The sequence below is a fragment of the Chlorocebus sabaeus genome, chromosome 1 (genome assembly GCF_047675955.1).
Source record: "Chlorocebus sabaeus isolate Y175 chromosome 1, mChlSab1.0.hap1, whole genome shotgun sequence".
Classification (NCBI taxonomy): Eukaryota; Metazoa; Chordata; class Mammalia; order Primates; family Cercopithecidae; genus Chlorocebus; species Chlorocebus sabaeus.
This window is the reverse complement of record NC_132904.1, coordinates 105,015,876-105,036,194: the sequence shown is the minus strand read 5'-3', so window position 1 is coordinate 105,036,194 and position 20,319 is coordinate 105,015,876. Positions and strand designations below refer to the sequence as shown.

General features: G+C 39.6%; 1 protein-coding gene across 2 annotated transcripts in view; it reads left to right on the top strand.

The window, feature by feature from the left end:
- Window positions 1-766: 766 nt before the first annotated feature.
- Window positions 767-20,319, top strand: part of EXPH5 (exophilin 5) — an 86,660-nt gene continuing 67,107 nt past the window's right edge. For both annotated transcript variants that reach the window (XM_008020760.3, XM_008020759.3), the window contains exon 1: window positions 767-1,133. In XM_008020760.3, coding sequence (XP_008018951.3) covers window positions 946-1,133 — 188 coding nt within the window. In that variant the 5' untranslated portion in view covers window positions 767-945. The remainder of the gene's footprint in view (window positions 1,134-20,319) is intronic.

Below are 20,319 nucleotides of genomic sequence, written 5' to 3'. Positions count from 1 at the left end.
TAGGAAAGCTATTTCCGTGGCTTCACAGGATTACCATTTGCTTTCATCAGAGGATTAGGTATTTTTAAATGGCATGTGTATTACTTCTCTGAGTTTATTAAGATGGTAATAAAATATTACAGAAAACTTCTAATAGGTGTTTTCTACCGTCCTTTGCTTCTGGGCTGTCTTCTCCTAAAATACCATAAACTGTTTTGTTTGTTTGTTTGTTTGTTTCTAAAGTCTGAGAATGACTTTTGTGGGACAGTGGAGGTGGGGGGTGTCTACGGGATGAGAAGCTTGGCAAATAATTCATTTCCAAGGATACATAATTTCCGCCCTTCAGCCAGGTTCATCCACAGTCAGTAGTGTAATTGAGTTTAGTTCTTCCTGGTCTTTCAAACGAAGTAACCCTTTTGCCAGTTACAAACCCTACTTGCAATTCTATTTTCTATGGGCTCTTAATTATTGAAAGGGAGGATTAGTCATGAATCTCCTTTTTCACTCCTTTGCTAGTCAAGCTCAAGTTCTGCGAGCAAACAGCAACAGCAAAAGCAAACACTTTGGCGCCAACACTTAGCCTTGCCTCACTTTAGAAGCAGAATTATATAGGCTTGTTTGCTTAACAACTCAGATGGGGGCAGGGAGGGTGACGGGAGGGAACGAGGGAGAGGGCGGGGAGGGTGACGGGAGGGAACGAGGGAGGGATCGAAGGAGGGGACGAGGGAGGGGACGAGGGAGGGGACGAGGGAGGGCCCGCCCCCCTTGGAACAGGATTGGTTCCCTCGCTCCCTTTAGACGTTCACTTTGCATCTCGGTTGGACAGGTTGAGAGAAACATGTCATTAAGGTGTTGTCAATATGAGCCCTTTAGGTGTGGGCGTTCCCTAGGTTTGTGGTTTTAGACTTTCAAAGGGACGGACTTATTATTGGCTGTGGGATCAAGTTAGTGAAACTGGTCTTGTATATGTTGAAAAATGCCTTCCTAACAGGAGGCGCCAAGGAGCTTAAGTGTAACTCACACACAGTAAAGAAAATGACGAAAGTTCCTCCGGGGTTTGATTTCAGTTTCTTAAATGACGAAGAGGCCAGGAAGATCCTTCAGGTGCTGGAAAGAAATGAGGAGCTACGGAGGGCTGAGAAGGACAGGATCAGGTACAGAGCAAATTCATTTCTCTTGTGCTGGGCCTGGGTCCAGCAGGGGCCAGGGATCCGCGGGGAAGGCGCGGAGCTCGCGCGGGGCACCTGCCCGGGGGTGCTCCGGGCGGCTGCTGCGGAGGCTGCGGAGGCTGCGGGTCGGGAAGAGAAAACCGCGCCAAGTTGCCCTCTAAAGGACTTTGGGATGACTAGTTGGTACCCTCTCCATCCACCGCATACCAGACGGGCTCGGCTGCGGGTCTGGGGTCGCGCAGGGTGGGGGTCCGTGCGCTGCGGGGGCCGCGCAGCGACGCTGTGGTGTGCCGGGTGTCTGCTGGGCCATCGCGGGGCGTGGGCCGTTCCAGGCAATGAAATGCGGCGGGGGCGCGATCTGGAGCGGAATCCTGGCTGCTGCTCACTCCGCGGCCCGCGCGCACCCACGTGCTCCCACGGGTCCGACAGAACTTCCACCCTCGCCTAACACAGTTTTCCCTCGGCACCGGAGGCGAATCTCCCCACCCCACGGGGGCAGTCAGCGAAGCCTGGGAGAGCCGGCACCTCACGGGAGGCGAAAGGTCCCCACCGCAAGGGTAGGAACTCGAGGAATTTGTCAAATAGAGACTTATGTGGGCGAATGGGACTTGGACACACGGGGTTGGCTGGAATGGTTGGGTCTTCTTGTGCGTGGTGCTGTGGGGAGCGAGATTCTGCGAAATTTCATCCTTGACCTTACTATGTACTGTTGTAGGTAAGGGATTAGTTACTAAAGAATGCAATCCAGAGACACAGATAATGACCTGGGATGTAAATTAACCAGTTTTTCTGCTGGGGAGTGTAAAGGGACTCTCGCCAATATAGGAATATACCCATCTAAGTCCTTCTCTAGATAACTGTGGAAGGCAATTCAGGACATCACTCTCAGGTCACACTGTGCCATTGATTGGAATTTAGCAAGTCATTTTGTTTTATAATCAACTGCTTGCTAATGTGAGTTCCAGGTTACCAATTATTTCTAGATATCCCCACCTGCCTGTCCCCCACAGCTGACAAAAGAAACCCTCCAAGGACCCTCTTCAAATTGGAAAATCTAGTTAGTCTTTGTAGAAATAATTAGAATATACTAAGCCCCATGTCCTGACTTCACCCTTCTCCCCTAAACATGACTCTTTGGGGGATGAAGGAATATTTGAAGTTGTTGAATGTGGATTTCATACCATCAATCTCTGCCTTGAGAAAAAGTGGCTTTATCATTCCCCTCCCCTGAACAGTGTAGAAAGTGTGCCTTCATGAGAACAGTATGCCGCACCACACACACCCACGTGCATGTACCTACTCATGTGCACATGCACTGCACACAGGCACACCCAACTCTCGGAAGAAGAACTTCTGAACTGCACGGAATTTCAATGCATACTCTAAAGGCACTAAGAAACTGCGGTTATTCTCAGTGTGTCTTACTGGAACTTCTTGTCTCTGAAGAGGATAGGGCTTCTTAAGTGATCCATTGTGTACTGGGGGAAATTGAGGGGAGAGTTAGAAAATAAGAAGGAGAGAAGCTTTCACTTAAGATGTTATCTTGGCTTTTTATTTTTGACCTGATGCTTGCCTTGTTGTGTTTTCTCTATTGCAACTCATGACGCCCACTTGGGTTGACTTTAGAGGGAACTGGATCTCCACATAGATGTATTCAAAGCACATATATCTACACAAAGCCATTGGGCTGGGCATTAGAAGGAAGGTCAAAAAACACTTTCTAATTTCATGGCACTCATATCCTAATGGAAGCATCAACAGAAAAAGCCATAATGCTAAGACAAAATCAATACTGTATTATACTAATTATTAAAAATATTTAATTGCCCAAACAATTTGAAAAATATCACCCTTAAAATACAAAAATCATTTAAGGAAAGTAGATGTGTGGACCAAATACCCAAGGCAATGATTTCTAGTACTGTCTTTTCCTTTGATTAATTCCCCACTTCCACTATCAAATACCTGTGTCTGGCTCGCAGTCTCCATGGGATTGTTCTGCTTACCCACTTCAGGCTCACATGTGTTAATTTCAGTAGCAGATATTGGCATTCAGAAAGTTCCTGAGACAACATGTCAACTTGGCTGCCTCTTCTGCTCATTTTCTTGATACTTGTGATCATATTTTCCAAATCAAAAATCAGGACACATGACTTACAATTCAAGAGTATAATTTCATTCTGTTCTGGCTTGGCATATATGAACAACAACAAAAAAGAGATGCTGCGACAGGCCTATCTGAGAGACTCAGGGAAGCCTTTTTACTATCTTGAGAAAGAGCTTCAAGACCTCTTGACTAGAACAATAAGGGTCCAAATGGGGAAGTTTAGAAAGTTAACAGGTTGAGGACTGGCTGATGAGTTCATTCATATCTATGATAGGCTTGAGGTATCTACAAGACAAGAAGAAATACAGGTACCCTATAGTTAGCAATATAGAACTACAGTGTTGGAGCTGGGCCCGGTGGCTCATGCCTGTAATCCCAGTGCTTTGGGAGACTGAGGCAAAAGGATCGCTTGAGGCCAAGAGTTTGAGACCAGCCTGGCCAACACAGCCAGACCCTGTCTCTACAACAAAAATTAAAAATAAATTTAGCCTGACATTGCTGCACATACTTGTAGTCCTAGCTACTCAGGAGGCTGAGGTGGGAGGATCCCTTGAGCCCAGGAGTTCAAGGCTGCAGTGAGCTATGATCATTCCACTCCAACCGGAGTGACACAGTGGAGACTGTCTTTAAAAATAAAATAAATAAAATAATTAAAAAAAAAAAAAAAAGAACTACAGTGTCATGCAGGGTCAGAGATATTCTGAGATGGATGTGAGGGTAGTTGAGTTCATCATGCAGAAGGCAGCAGCCCCACCCACAGAAAAATCCCTGAACACATAGAACTTTTTCCTGATCTGCCTCATCTGTACCAGACCTCTATGGCTCCAACTTACCAGGAATGTATTTGCATTAAATATAATAGTTAATGTTCTAATATATCGTTTATTCAAATTTTTAAGAAAAACATCAAGATTCAAACTGATAAATAGGCAAAAGATAGAAATAACTCATTCACACCAGAAGATATCCAAATAGTAAACATAGCAGATGGGAAAATGTCCACCCTCACAGTAATCAATGAAAATTGAAGTAACCTTGAGATACCATGCTGCCCCTTTAAAAATAACAGAAAAAAAAAAAAAAGTCTGTGAGGGTTAGAATGAAATTGATAGATTCTTCACATTGTTAGTGACATTGTAAGTTGATTACAAGACTTTTGGTGAGCATTATGGCAATATCTATCAAGATATTCCTTACGCTTGACCCAATTGTCCAATTCTTGGATATTTCTCATTAGTAGGAGATTAAGCTGGAGGAGATGGCCACACCAATATATATTAAGTGCTGCCTTTTTATGTAATAATAGTAATTATTGTGGTAATAATGACAGCTAACATTTATTAGGCCCTTACTGTATACTAGACACTGTACTAAACATGTTATACAGATTTAATTAATCCTCCCAATAACCTCATTAGGTATACACTTTAATTCTAATTTCACAGAGAAGGAAACAATTTAAAAAGATTGAGTATTTTGTCCAACTTAAGCAGCAAAGCCAGAATTTAAAATCCAGATCTATCTCAAAACTACTTTACCCATCAAGATTGGATAATCCTCACAACCATTTCTTGGGGTATTATTAATGGCTTTTTAAAGAAGAAAAACAAATTTAGCAACGTTAAGGAACTTGCCTAAGGTCACACAGCTCATAAATGTCAGAGACAGAATTTGAACCTAAATGTATCTGGCATCAGAACCAGATGTTACAGTGCCTGGTGTAATCAAGTTTTTAAATGGCATGTCTAGATTTAGATCACTTTTTGCTCCGTGGCAAGATTGCAGCCCGGGAGGGTTTTCCAGAATTTAGTTATTTCTGATTGATTTACAGTAATATCCTTGAGCTGTGGCACAGTTCTGAACGGGACTGTATATGTCAAAGTCATGAAGTGGTCTATAGCTGGTGGCAGCTGCCACATCCGGCAGACATTAATAGCCAGATACACAAGCCTCCTGCCTCCCCTACACATTCTGCCTGTCCTCTCCCCTCCCAGCCTGTGAAGTCTGCCTCTGGCTAAGGGGCAGAGTTTCTAGAGACATTGGATGTCTACTGATTGGGCTTTTACTGTGTGCCGGACACTGGGTTGGCCCTAAGAATACAGTGGAAAATAAAACACAGATTCTGCCCCAAATGACATCAGTCTACGAAAGGTTTCCATTGGCGATAGAATGTGTCAGATGAAGTGTTCATATAACTGTAGCTTATCCTTAAGCAGTCCCATGTGGCCTGGAAAAGGGACAACAAGAACAATGCCTGGAAGTCACAAGTGTGCTCAAGAGGCTTGAGCAAGTTCTGATATTTAACAAGGTATCAGATTAACACACCGCGGATCTCTGAGCTGTCTGCACTTTCCAGTGGCATCCAATTTAGTTAATTGCTTTAAACTGAAGGAGAACTTTCTCTCAGATACATTCTCCTGTCTAGTTACTCCCGTGGATTTGTCCCCATAGGCAACACACACAGAACTACTATAATAATATCGTTCCATATCCCAATGCCAAGGAGCAGGGTTCTTTTTAAGCTTAGTGATATTATCACTCTTTTAGCTTATCAGTCTTTCATATTTTTTTTATGCTCATCCTTAACCTGATAAAGCAAATACTATTATCTTCTTTTTCAAAAGCTAATAAAACAACTGTAATAATAGCTAACATTTGTTGAGTACTGACCCATGCAAGCTCTTTGTGTGCACTATCTCATTTAATTCTTACAGCAATTGATGAGTTCAGGGATATCTTTATTTCCATTCAACAGAGGAAGCTTAGAGAGGATAAGTGACATGCTTGAGATCACTAAGGAGTGTCCGATTTGGGAACTCCATCTGTACATAATCACTGTGCTGTGCTGCCTCCTATAGTACCAAAAAGTTGAAGCAACTTTCCTCACCTGGCACATCTAGCTCATAACAGAACCAAGACTGGCATCTATCCACTTTAAAACTCTTGCTATTTTATCTCCACTCACCATAAAAATAAAAAACACACAATTCTATGTAGTCAAATGCCCAGCTAAAAGTTGGAGATGTTATTACTAAGGAAAATGGCATAATGGATATGGGAGGATAACTAGTACCATCTGCTTATATAGAAGAAATTGCTGGCAATCATTTATGTTAAAAAATGCATATATGCATTCTGTAAGGACGGACTTTATACTGTTAAAATGATTATCTTTGGGGAATGACATTTAAAGGGACTTTAACCCTTTTACTACTGTTTTCTTTTTGAGTTATCATATGTTATTTAAAATAGGCCAGACGCTGTGGCCTGTAATCCCAGCACTTTGGGAGGCCGAGGTGGGTGGATTGATTGAGGTCAGGAGTTCAAGACCAGCCTAGCCAACACGGTGAAAGCCCCATCTCTACTAAAAATACAAAAATTAGCCTGGCGTAGTGGCTGGCACCTGTAAGCCCAGCTACCTCGGAGGCTGAGACAGGAGAATCGCTTGAACCTGGGAGGTGGAGGTTGCAGTGAGCCAAGACTGCGCCATTGTACTCCAGCTTGGGTAATGAACAAAACTCTGTCTCAAAATAAATAAATAAATAGAACTGTTTCTTTGGATGATAAATATGGAATGTTTGACTTTTTTTTACTCTCATACTTTTTTTTATGAAAGTAAAATAGTTTTTAAAAATGTCTTTTAAAAAATAAATAACTTTTACTGGTAAATTTCTTTTTTAAAATGTCTAAATGTTTTTCTGCCCTTGTCCTTTTCTTTACAATGTTAATGTGTGAACAGGTAAGTTGGTATATGGTAAGTTGTGCATCAACCTTGATTCCTTGTGGTCAAGGATTATTTCAGGGATGGAGGGCCTCACACACTTAGGTACTCAATACCTAGTCAAATGGAACTTAACTTACTGCTATAGGAAATACAAACTAAAGGAAAGAAAGATCTGAGGAAACCAGGTGAAGGGCGAAAGAAGGTCAGGTGAAGGTTAGTCAGAAAATACTTTTGTTCCTCATTAGCACAGATGGTCTTAAACCTGAGAACCACATGAAGGTCAAAAGGAGGTCAGGTTAAGTTTAGTAAGAAAATGCTTTCCTTCCCGGTTAGCATAGCAGTGTCTTAAAACTGAGAAGAAGGTGGCTAAGAACTAAGGAAGGCTAGCTAAGGCATGATCTGTCATAAACGTGGGTGGATTCTCTCCTTCACCTTCATTCAGGTCGGTTTTTCTGTAGTGAGTTATTCCCCAGGCTGTGAGATTTGAGAGCTATAGGCTCATCGCCCTCTCCTTCTCAGGATGTTTCTTTATTGACATTGCCAATGGCCCTATTAAAAGGCCACACTGCAAATATTAACAGATCACAGGAGCCAGCTTCCTCATTCCATGGTGTGTTAGGCTTTCTAGATGAAACAGGAAATGGGAGATGATGGTGGCCAAATTCCCTGCACCCCAACATAGACTTGTGTTTTTTTATATTGATCAAGCTTGCCTTGGTTTTAACTTTGAGACGATGCATTTAACAGCAATTGAGGGAGGAAAGGGGGTGGGGGAGGGAGTAACTTATCCTGGCAACCACTATTTTGTTCTTCATCACTACAGTTTTAATTTTAAAGAACGTTATATAAATGGAAGCACAGAATACGTAACCTTTTGAGAATGGCTTCTTTAACTCTGTAAAATGAGGGTCACACAGGTTGTTGTATGTATAAATGATTCATTCTCATCAGGTAAGTTGGCTCACGCCTGTAATCCCAGCACTTCGGGAGGTCGAGGTAGGAGGTTTCGCCATGCTGGCCAGGTCGAGACTAGCCTGGCCAACATGGCAAAACTCTGTCTCTACTAAAAATACAAAAATTAGCCAGGCATGGTGGCGCACATCTGTGGTCCCAGCTACTCGGGAAGCTGAGGCAGGAGAATCACTTCAGCCCAGGAGGTGGAGGTTGCAGTGAACCGAGATCGTGCCACTGCACTCCAGTCTGGGTGACAGAGCAAGACTTCATCTCAAAATAAATAAATGAACAAATAAATAAATAATTCATTCCTTTATATTGCTGAGTAGTATTTAGTATTTCATTACATAGATTACTACAGTTCGTTTATCCTTTCACCCACTGAAGAACACTTGTATTGTTTACACATTTTCATGATATTGAATAATGCTGCTATCAACATCCATGTGCAGGCTTTTGTGTGAACATGATTTTTATTAGTAGTGGAACTGCTGGATCATATTCTTGAATTTGCAAGAAACTGCCGAACTGTTTTCCCCACAGCTGTACCATTCTGCATCCCTACCAACAGTATATAAGAGTTCCAATCTCTGTCTTTGTCATTCAGGCTACTACAACAAAATACCTTAGACTAGGTAATTTATAAACAGCAGAAATCTATTGCTCATAGTTCTAGACCCTGGGAAATCCAAGATGAAGGCACTGGTAGATTCTGTGTTTGGTGAAGTCCCCCTCCTCATAGAGAGTGCCTTCTCTGTGTCCTCACATGGTAGAAAGGGCAAAAAGGCTTTATCTCAGGCCTCGTGTTAAAGGGCAATGATCCAGTCATGAGGGAGGAGCCCTTTCGACCTAATCACCTCCCAAAGGCCCTATCCCTTACTACCATCACCTTGAGGGGTAGGGCTCAACATGTGAATTTTGGGGGGACACATACTTTCAGACAAGAGCATAGTAGTTCTTCAGTCTTGCCAGCATTTGGTATTTTCAATTTTTTTTTATTTTAACCATTCTAATAGGTATCTCCTCATGGATCTCCTCATGTTTCAATTTGCATTTCCCTAGTGACTAATGATGGTAAACATCTTTTTAAGTGCTGAATTGCCTTCCATATATTCTCTTTGGTGAAGTATCTCTTAAAGTCTTTTGAACAGTTTTTGATTGGGTTATTTGTTTTCTGATTGATGAATTTTGAGAATTCTTTATATATTCTAGATACAGGTCTCCTGTTGAACACCAAGTTTGTAAACATTTTCTTCCCAGCTGTAGCTTGTCTGAACTTTCCTCCTGTGTCTTTGCGGAGTACAAGTTACCCAGTTTGATGAAATCCAACGTATCAAACTTTTTTTCTTCTATGAATCATGCTTTTCGTAGCATTCTAAGAATACTCTGCCTCAGCCCAGATTACAGACATTTTCTCCTATGATTTCTTTTTGAAGTTTTATAGTCTTATGTCTTACACTGAAGCATATTGAAATAAGATTTATGTAGAGTGTGAGGCTTAGATTGAGGCTTATTTTTGCATATTAATGCCCAATTATCCCAACACCATTGTTGAAAGACTGTCCTTCATTAAATTGCCTTTGCACCTTTGTAAAAAATTTGCTATATTTTTGGAGTCCATTTCTGGACTCTGCTCTTTTCCATTGATCTCTCTGTTTTTTCCTTCACAAATACTATGGTATCTTGATTACTGTGGCTTTATAGTAGGTCTTAACATCAAGCAGTATGCTTCCTCCATTTTTTTTTTGTTGTTTTGTTTTGTTTTGTTTTTGTTTTTTTGAGACAGGGTCTCTCTTTTTCACCCAAACTGAAGTGCAGTGGCACAATCTCGGCTCAATGCAACCTCTACCTCCTGGATTCAAACTATTCTCATGCCTCAACCTCCTGAGTAGTTGGGATTACAGGCGTGTGCCACCACACCTAGCTAATTTTTTTATTTTTATTTTTAGTAGAGACAAGGTTTCGCCATGTTGGCTAGGCTGGTGTCAAACTCCTGACCTCAGGTGATCTATCATCTTGGCCTCCCAAAGTGCTGGGATTACAGGCGTGAGCCACTGTGCCCAGTCAGAATGAATTACTTACACATACAACAACCGTGTGACTCTCAAAGGTGTTTTACTGAGTTAAAAAAGCCATTCAATTAATTCTTTGTTTTTAAAACTGTTTTGTCTATATCGTTCCTTTGCTTTTCCATATAAATTTTTACATTTAAATTTAAAATTGTTCATTGCTAGTATAGAGAAACACAATTGATGTTTGGTATTGATCTTGTACCCTACCACTTAGCTAAGCTTACTTATTGGCTCTAGGATGTTCTCTTTTGGGGGGAGTTTTTTTTGGTGATTCTCTACATGGCCGATCATGTTACTTGTAAATGGAGATGGTTTTATTTCTTCCTTTCCTATACGTATGCCTTTTATTTCTTTTTCTTGCCTAATATTGACTGGGACTTCAAGCATGATGTTGAACAGGAGTATTGAGATTGTACTTCCTTGCTTTGTTGCTGAGCACTGCCTTTCACTATGAATTATGATGTTAGCTATGATTTTTTTTTGTAGATGACTGTTTTATTTTGTTGTTGTTGTTAATTTTTTTTTTTTTTTTTTTTTTTTTAATAGAGACGGGGTTTTGCTATGTTGGTCATAGTGATTTCTATCTCCTGGGCTCAAGTGATCCACCCGCCTCGGCCTCGCAAAGTGTTGGGATTACAGGCATGAGCCACCATGCCCAGCCTGTAGATGACTTTTATCTGGTTCTGTTTCTTGCTTGCTGAGAGTTTTTATCATGAACGTATCTTTAATTTTATTAAATGCTTTTTCTGCATCAACTTATATGACCATGTGGCTTTTTCTTCTGTAGACTATTGATATACTTATTTATTTTATTATTATTTTTTTGAGCCAGAGTCTCACTCTGTTGCCCAGGCTGGAGTGCAGTGGCACAATCTCGGCTCACTGCACTTGGGTTCACGCCATTCTCCTGCCTCAGCCTCCCGAGTAGTTGGGACTATAGTTGCCCGCCATCATGCCCGGCTAGTTTTTTGTATTTTTGGTAGAGACGGGGTTTCACCATGTTAGCCAGGATGGTTTCCATCTCCTGACCTCGTGATCTGCCCGCCTCAGCCTCCCAAAGTGCTGGGATTACAGGTGTGAGCCACTGCGCCCGATGATATACCTATTAACAGTAATTGATTTTAGAATATCAAACCAGCCTTACTGTTGTGGGTTGAACTGTCCTCCAAAAAATTAAAAAAAAAAAAAAGAAAAAAAGCTACGTTAGAGTCCTAATTGCCGATACCTCAGAATGTGATCTTACTTAATAGTGTCTTTACAGAGATAATCAAGTTAAAATGAGGTGATTAGGATGGGCCCTATTCTAATATGAATGATGTGCTTATACAAAGTGGAAAATTTGGACGCAAAGACAGATAAGCATGCAGGGAGAATGCTTTGTGCAGACAGGAGTTAGGCTGCCACAAGGCAAGGAACTACTTCAGAAGCTAGGAGAGACGCCTGGAACAAACCCTTCCTTAGTGCCCCCAGAGGGAGCATGGCCCTGGCAGCACCTTGATCTCTAGCCTCCAGGACTGTGACACGTGTCGTGCAAGTCGCTCAATGTGCCGTACTTTATTATGGTAGCCCGAGAAAACGAATCCACTTATATTCTCAAGAAAATCCCACTTGGTCATCATGTGCTATTGTTTTTATATGATTTCACTACATTTGCTAATATTGAGGGTTTTTAAAAATCTGGGTTCATGAGAGATACTGATATATAGTTTTCTGGGTTTTTATCCTTTTTCTTTTTTTTTTTTCCTTTGGAACAGGGTCTCATTCTGTCACCCAGGCTGGAGTGCAGTGGCGTGATCTCAGCCCACTGCAACCTCCACCTTCCAGACCTGAGTAATCCTCCCACCCCAGCCTCCCTAAGTAGCTGGGACTACAGGCATGTGCCACCACGCCCAGCTATTTTGTATTTTTAGAGGAGACAGGGTTTCACCACGTTGTCCAGGCTGATCTTGAATTCTTGGGTTCAAGCGATCCCCCTGCCTCAGCCTCTCAAAGTGTAATCCCAAAGTACTGGGATTACAGCCATAAGCCACCATGCTCAGCCTTTATACTATTTTGTGTGGTTTTGGTGTCAGTAATTCTAGCCTTATAAAATGACTTAGGAAATGTTTTCTTCTATTTTCTGGAAGAGATTATATGGCCTTGGCATTGCTTCTTCCTTAAACGTCTGGTAAAATGAAACAATGAAACCATCTGGAATGGGAAGTTTCTTTTTTGAAAGGTTTTAAACTATGAATTCAATTTCTTTGACAGATATAGAGCTTTTTCAGCTATTTCATCATGAGTGAGTTTGACAGTGTGTGTTTTTTGAGAAATTGATCTATTCTAAGTTGTCAGGTTTGTATGCATAAAGTTATTTATAATATTCATTTATTATCCTCTTAATGTCTGAAGATTATGTAGGAATAGCCCCTCTTTCATTCCTGATATTGATAATTTGTGTCCTTTTCCTATTTTTTTTAGTCACAATAAAAGTTTATCAAATTTATTGATCTTTTCAAAGGACCTGCTTTTTGTCTTACTTTGATTTTTCTTTATTGTTTTTCTGTTTCAATTTAATTGTTTTCTGCTCTGATACCATTGCCTGCTTTATGTTTATTTTGCTATTTTTTTCTCATTGCTTACGGTGAAAACTTAGATTATTGATTGAAGACCTTTCTTCTCTTCCAGTATAAGCATTTTTTGGTTTTTACATTATTTTAATTTTAATTAACAAATAATAATTGTACATATTCATGAAGTATATGGTGATCTTTTGATACGTATAATAGATGGTGATTAGATCTGGATAACTAGCATATTCATAATCTCAAACATTTATCATTTCCTTGTGTTGGGGGCATTCAATATCCTCTCTTCTAGCTATTTGAAACTATATATATGTATGTGTATATGTATTTTTTTTTAGATAGAATCTTGCTCTGTTGCCCAGGCTGGAGTGCAGTGGCACAATCTGGGCTCACTGCAACCTCCACCTCCTGGCCTCAAGCGATCCTTCTATCTCAACCTCGCTAGTAGCTGGGACTACAGGCACTCACCACCACGCCTGGCTAATTGTTCTATTTTTTGTAAAGACAAGGTTTCGCCATGTTGCCTAGGCTCTCAAACTCCTGAGCTCAAGTGATCTACCTGCCTCAGCCTCCCAAAGTGCTGGGATGACAGGCATGAGCTACCATGCCCAGCCATATTAATGTTTTTAAATACCTGTGGTAATCCTACAGTGCTATAGAACAGTAAAACTTATTCCTCCTGTCTAACTGGAATTTTATATCCTTCGACAAATCTCTCCCTCTCCTTCCTTTCCCCATTCCCAGCCTCTAATATCTTCTGTTCTACTTTTACTTCTATGACGTCAACTCTTTTTAGCCTCCACTTATGAGTGAGAATGTGTGGTGTTTAACTTTGTGTTCTTGGTTTATTTCACTTAACATGTATACATGTATATACACACATGTATGTATATATTATATATATACACACGTATATATCTATGTACACATATATAATAATATATACATATGTGTGTATATTGTATGTATATATTATATATATACAGATATGTTATATATATATAATTTTTAAGACAGTCTCACTCTGTCATCCAGGCAGGAGTGTTGTGGTGAGATCTCAGCTCACTACAACCTCCACCTCCTGGGTTCAAGCAATTCTCATGCCTCAGCCTCCTGGGTAGCCGGGATTACAGGTGTACGCCACCACGCCCATCTAATTTTTATATTTTTGGTAGAGATGGGATTTCACCATGTTGGCCACGATGGTCTTGAACTCCTGACCTCAGGTGGCCTTGGCTTCCCAAAGTGCTGGAATTATAGGCATGAGCCACCACGCCCTGCCTGCTTCTTGTATTTTGAAGCTTTGTTGTTAAGTGCATTTATATTTAGGATTGATATGTCTTCTTGGTGAATTGACACTCTTACCATTATGTAATGTCCCTTTTTATACCTTGTAATATGCTTTGCTTTGAGGTCTACTTTGTCTAGTATTAGTATAACTATTCCATCTTTCTTTTGATTAGCATTTGCATGAAACACTTTTTCTCATCATTTTTACTTTTAACATACCTATATTACTATATATACCTATATTACTTATTTGAATTTAACTTATGGTAGGCTGCATTTAGTTGGGTCATTTTAAAAATTCATTCTGAGTGGGGCCCAGTGGCTCATGCCTGTATTTCCAGCACTCTGGGAGGCTGAGGCAGGCTGATCACTTGAGGTCAGGAGTTCAAGACCAGCCTGGGGAACGCGGTGAAACCCCGTCTCCACCAAAAAATACAAAAATTAGCCAGGCATGGTATCAGATGCCTGTATCCCCAGCTATCAGGAGGCTGAGGCAAGAGAATTGCTTGAACCCAGGAGGCGGAGGTTGCAGTGAGCCAAGATCATGCCACCATACTCCAGCCTGGTCAACAGAGCCAGACTCCATTTAAAAAAAAAAAAAATTATTCTGATAATTTCCACCTGTTTCATGTGTTTATTTGAATCACTTTTATTTAATGTAATTATTGATATGTTTGGGGTTAAATCTACCATTTTATTTGTTTTCTGTTTGTTTCCTTTTTTTCAATTATACTCTCTCTTCCTTTTCTGCCTTCTTTTTGGTTATTTGCAACATTTTCAATATTCTATTTTAATATACGTATTGTAATTTTTATTATCTAAACTTCTGTCTTTTTTGTGGTTATGCTAGGGATACATACATATCTCTTCATAGTCTACTTAGAATCACTATTTTACCCTTTAAGTGAAATGTAGAAGACTTACCACCACATAAGCCACTTTCCCTCTCTGCTTTATATTGTAGTTGTTTTATGTGTTAGAACTACATACATTGAAAAATCCCATCAAATAATGTTACAATTTTTGCTTTTAATCATCAAACATATTTTAAAGAACTCAAGAAGAGAGCAGTCTATTATATTTACTCAGTTTTACCATTTCTATTGCTCTTTTTCCATTCCAGATGATCCAGGTTTCCTTCTGGTATAATTTCCCCTCCATCCGAAGAACTTCCTTTAGCAATTATTTTATGCCAAGTCTGCTGGCAATAAAGTCTCTATTTTCCTTTATCTGACAATATCTTTTTTTCATCTTCATTCCTGAATAATATTTTCTTCGAATATAGAATCTAGGGTTCATGGCTCTTTTTTTTTAGCACTGTATGGCATTGCTTTCATGTGTTCCTCTATCTGCACAATTTTCCCAGTACTTTCTGGTTCCCTGGAGCTCCCCCTTTCAGTCATCTGTCCTCTACTGGAAGGGCAGAAAGAGAAAAAAAGCAAAAGACCTTTGCCACATCCCCTTGGGACCACAACTACTCTAATTTGAAGGGAAGATTCCCTTCCCTGAGAGTTTTAGTGTGTATGGGCCCCAGCTACCACTGCTGTTGCTGCCAGAAAACCCTTTTCCTACTCCTCAAGCCTGAACTAGAGGGCTTTTCCTGGAAAACTCCATTCGTACCAATGCTCTCCTTCTGGGTTTTGCACTACCCTGAGTCCAAATCAGGGTATAGTGGAGGAGAGGGAAAAAAGTAAATTCACAGCAGGTTCAGTGGTATTTTGCATTCTTTCACAATTTGCCTACTACTATTTACTTATCGGATATCTGTTCTGTGCCTTGTGACCAGGTTCTATGGCTACATCTGCTAGGAGAGACAGGGTGAAAGCACTTACTCTATCTTACCTGGAAGCAGAACTCCCCATATTCACTTTTTTTTTTTACTTCCAAACTAATTGTATAAGGCCAACATTACCCTCATACCAAAACCAGACAAAGACACAGTGAAGAAAGAAAACTATAAGCCAATAACTAATAAATATCAATGCAAAAATAACAAAATACTAGCAAACTGAATTCAACAACACGTTTGAATGGTCATTCATTATGATCAGGTGGGATACTTCCCTGGGATGCAAAGATAGTTCAACATATGCAAGTTAATAAACATGATGTATCACTTTAGTAGAATCAAGGGCATCAACCATATGATCATTTAAATAGATGTCAAAAGCATTCATTAAAATTCAACATCCTTTCATGATTAAAAAAAAAAAAAGAACTCTCAACAAACTGCATGTAGAAGGAGCATACCTCAAAACAATCAAAGCAATATAGGACAGACCCACAGCTAGCATCATACTGAGTGGGAGAAAACTGAAAGCCTTTCCTCTAAGGTCTGGAACAAGACAAGGATACCCCTTTCACTACTTTTAGTTCAACAGAATACTGGAAGTCCGAGCTAGAGCAAGTAGGCAAGAGAAAGAAATAAAGGGCATCCAAATTGGAAAGAAAGAAATCATTGTTCTTGTTTTCAGACAATACAATCTTATATTTAACACAAAAAAGCTAAAGACTGCAAAAAAACTGTTAGAACTGATAAATGAATTCAGTCAAGTTACAGGACACAAAATCACCATACAAAAATCATTTCTATATGCCAACATTAAACAATCTAAAAAAAACTCATTTACAATAACTAGAAATAAAGGAATTTTTACTTAACCAAAGAACTGAAAGATCTCTACAATGAAAACTATAAAACACTGATGCTAGAAAGTGAAGAGGACATAAACAAATGGAAAGGCTACCCATGCTCATGGATTGGAAGAATTAATATTGTTTAAATAGCCATACTACCCAAAGTGATCTATAGAATCAATGCAATCCCTATTAAAATATCAATGAAATTCTTCACAGAAATAGAAAAACAACCCTAAAATGTAGATGGAACCACAAAAGACCCAGAATAGACAAATCAATCCTGAGCAAAAAGAGCAAAGCTGAAGTCATCACATCACCTGACTTCAAAATATACTACAAAGCAGCAGTAACTAAAATAACATGATACTGGCATGAAAACAGACACGTAGAGCAATGGAACAGAATAGAAAACTCAGAAATAAATCTACATTGGCCAGGCGCAGTGGCTCACGCCTGTAATCCCAACGCTTTGGGAGGCCCAGACAGGCAGATCACGAGGTCAGGAGATCAACGGTGAAACCCCATCTCTACTAAAAATACAAAAATTAGCCAGACCTGTTGACGGGCGCCTGTGGTCCCAGCTACTGGGAGGCTCAGTGAGCCGAGATCGCGCCACTGCACTCCAGCCTGGGTGACAGAGCGAGATTCCGTCTCAAAAAAAAAAAAAAAGAAAGAAAGAAAGAAAGAAAGAAATGCACATTTACAGCCAACTCATCTTCAACAAAGGTGCCGAGAATATACAATGAGGAAAGGACCCCTGTTCAATGAATGGTGCTGGGAAAACTGAATATCCATATGCGGAAGAATGAAAGTAGACCCCTCTCTCTCACTATATACAAAAATCAAATCAAAGTGGATTAAAGACTTAAATCTAAGACTTCAAACTATGAAACTACTAGAAGAAAACATAGGAGAGATGCTCCAGGACATTGGTCTGGGCAAATATTTGAGTAAGACGTCAAAAGGACAGGCAACCAAAGCAAAAATTGACAAATGTGATTATATCAAGCTAAAAAGCTTCTCCACAGCAAAGAAACAATCAACATCATGAAGAGATAACCTACAGAATGGGAGAAAATATTTGCAAACTATTCATCCAACAGGGATTAATAACCAGAATATGTAAGGAACTCAAGCAACTCAATAGCAAAAAAAAAAAAAAAAAAAAAAAAATCAAATTTTAAAATGGACAAAAGATCTGAATAGACACTTCTCAAAAAAGTACATACAAGTGGCCAATAGGTATATGAAAAAATGCTAAACATCACTAATCATCAGGGAAATGCAAATCAAAACCGCAATGAAATATTTCACCCGTTAAAATGTCTATTATCAACAAGACAGAAAATAACAGATGGTGATGAGAATGTAAATTAGTACAGCTACTATGGATAACAGTTTGGAGGTTCCTCAAAAAACTACGAATAGAACTACCATATGATCCAGCAATCCCATTGCTAGGTACATATTCAAAAGAAAAGAAATCAGTGTATCAAAGAGATCTCTGCACTTCCATGTTTATTGCAGCACTATTCACAATAGCCAAGATACAGATCAACCTACGTGTTCATGAATGGATGAATGGATGAGGAAAATGTAGTGTATATATACATAATGGAATATTATTCAGCCATAGAAAAGGAGTTAAATCCTCTAATTTGCAACAACATAGATGGAACTGGAAGATATTATATTAAGTGAAATAAACCTAGTACAGAAATACAAATATCACATATTCTTACTCATATATGAGAGCTAAAAGAATTAGTCATATAGAGGTATTGAATAGAAGGATGATTACAAGAAGCTGGGAAAGGTAGTGGGGAAGGGAGGATGAAGAGGACTTGGCTACAAAATACAGTTAAATACAAAAAACTTGGCACAAAAATACAGTTAAATAGAAAGAATAATATCTAGTGTTTGGTATCACAGTAGGAAAACTAGAGTGAATAATTTCTTGTACACTTCAAAATAACTAGAAGTAAATATCTGGAATGTTTCCAACACAAAGAAATGATGAATGCTTGAGGCGATGGATATCTTACTCATATTTGATCATTACACATAGTATTCTTATATTAAATATCACATGTATCCCATAAATATGTACAACTACTATATATCCATAAAAATTATAAACATATTTTTAAAAGAATGAAAAATAAAATTTTATTGAAGTTAAATTAATATAACATAAAACTATCCACTTTAAAGCTAACAATTCTTTGGCATTTTGTACATTAACAATGTTGTACAATCACCCCCTCTATCTAGTACCAAAACATTTTCATCACCCCAAAATAGAACCCATTAAACAATTACTCTTCATTCCCACCTCCCCTCAACTGCTAGCAACCATGGATTTACCTATCCTGGATATTTCATGTAAATGGAATTATATAATTTTTATCTGTCTTCTTTTACTTAGCGTTAATGTTTTTGAGGTTTATCCACCTGATAACATGTATCAATACTTTATTCCTTTTCTTGATTTAATAATAGTCTATTGTATGCATATGCCACAATTTATTTATCCATTCATCCATTGATAGACATTTGAGTTGTTTCCATATTTTGGTTGTGGTGAATGATGCTGCTATGAACAATTGTCTTACAAGTATTTGTTTGAGTACCCGTTCTCAGTTCTTCAGAGTATATAGCTAGGAATTGAATTACTGGAACATAAGGTAATTCTATGTTTAACTTTTTGAGGAACTGTCAAACTGTTATCCCCACATCATTTTATTTTACTTTATTTTATTTTATTTTATTTTATTTTATTTTATTTATTGATTGATTGATATGGAGTCTCACTCTGTCACCCAGACTGGAGTGCAGTGGCATGATCTCGGCTCACTGCAACCTCTGCCTCCCATGTTCAAACAGTTCTCCTGTCTCAGCCTCCTGAGTAGCTGGAACTACAGGCATGTGCCACCACACCTGGCTAATTTTTGTATTTTTAGTAGAGATGGGTTTTTGCCATGTTGGGCAGGCTGTTCTTGAACTCCTGACCTAAAGTGATCTGTCCGCCTCAGCCTCCCAAAGTGCTGGGATGACAGGCATGAGCCACTGCCCCCAGGCCCTTGTCTAGTAATTCTGTTAGTCATTTATCTTTGCGATTAAGTAATTTTTGAAGTAAATTAATTTTGTTATAAGTTAAAAAATGGGCTGCTCACGTCTGTAATCCTAGCAGTCTGGGAGGACGAGGCAGAAGGATTGCTTGAGCCCAGGAGTTTGAGACCAGTCTGAATAATATAAAGAGAACTTGTCTCAAAAAATTTTTGAAAAGCTGGGCACAGTGGCGAGTGGATCACCTGAGGTCAGGAGTTCAAGACCAGCCTGGCCAACATGGTGAAATCCCATCTCTACTAAAATTACAAAAATTATCTGGGCATAGCGGCGGGTGCCTGTAACCCCAGCTATTCAGGAGGCTGAGGCAGGAGAATCACTTAAACCCGGGAGGCGAAGGTTGCAGTGAGCTGAGATCACGCCATTGCACTGCAGCCTGGGCAACAAGGAGCGAAACTCTGTCTCAAAATAAATAAGTCAATACATAAAAATAAAAATTGCTAGGTAAGAAAGTAAACAAAATAAGAACCTCACATGTTGTGAATCTAATGCTTCCACTCACGGGGGCACTGGTAAGGATCCTTAGGAGACCATTATCTGCACATCAGTCAGGATCCAACTAGGAAAACAGAAAGTAGTGCAGTGACTTGGTTCCACAGAGATAAAAAGAAGCAGAGAAACCAATCAGGGGACAGTGAGTAAACGTGTGGAGTACTTTGCTGCTTTAAAACTGCTTGGCACGATCAAA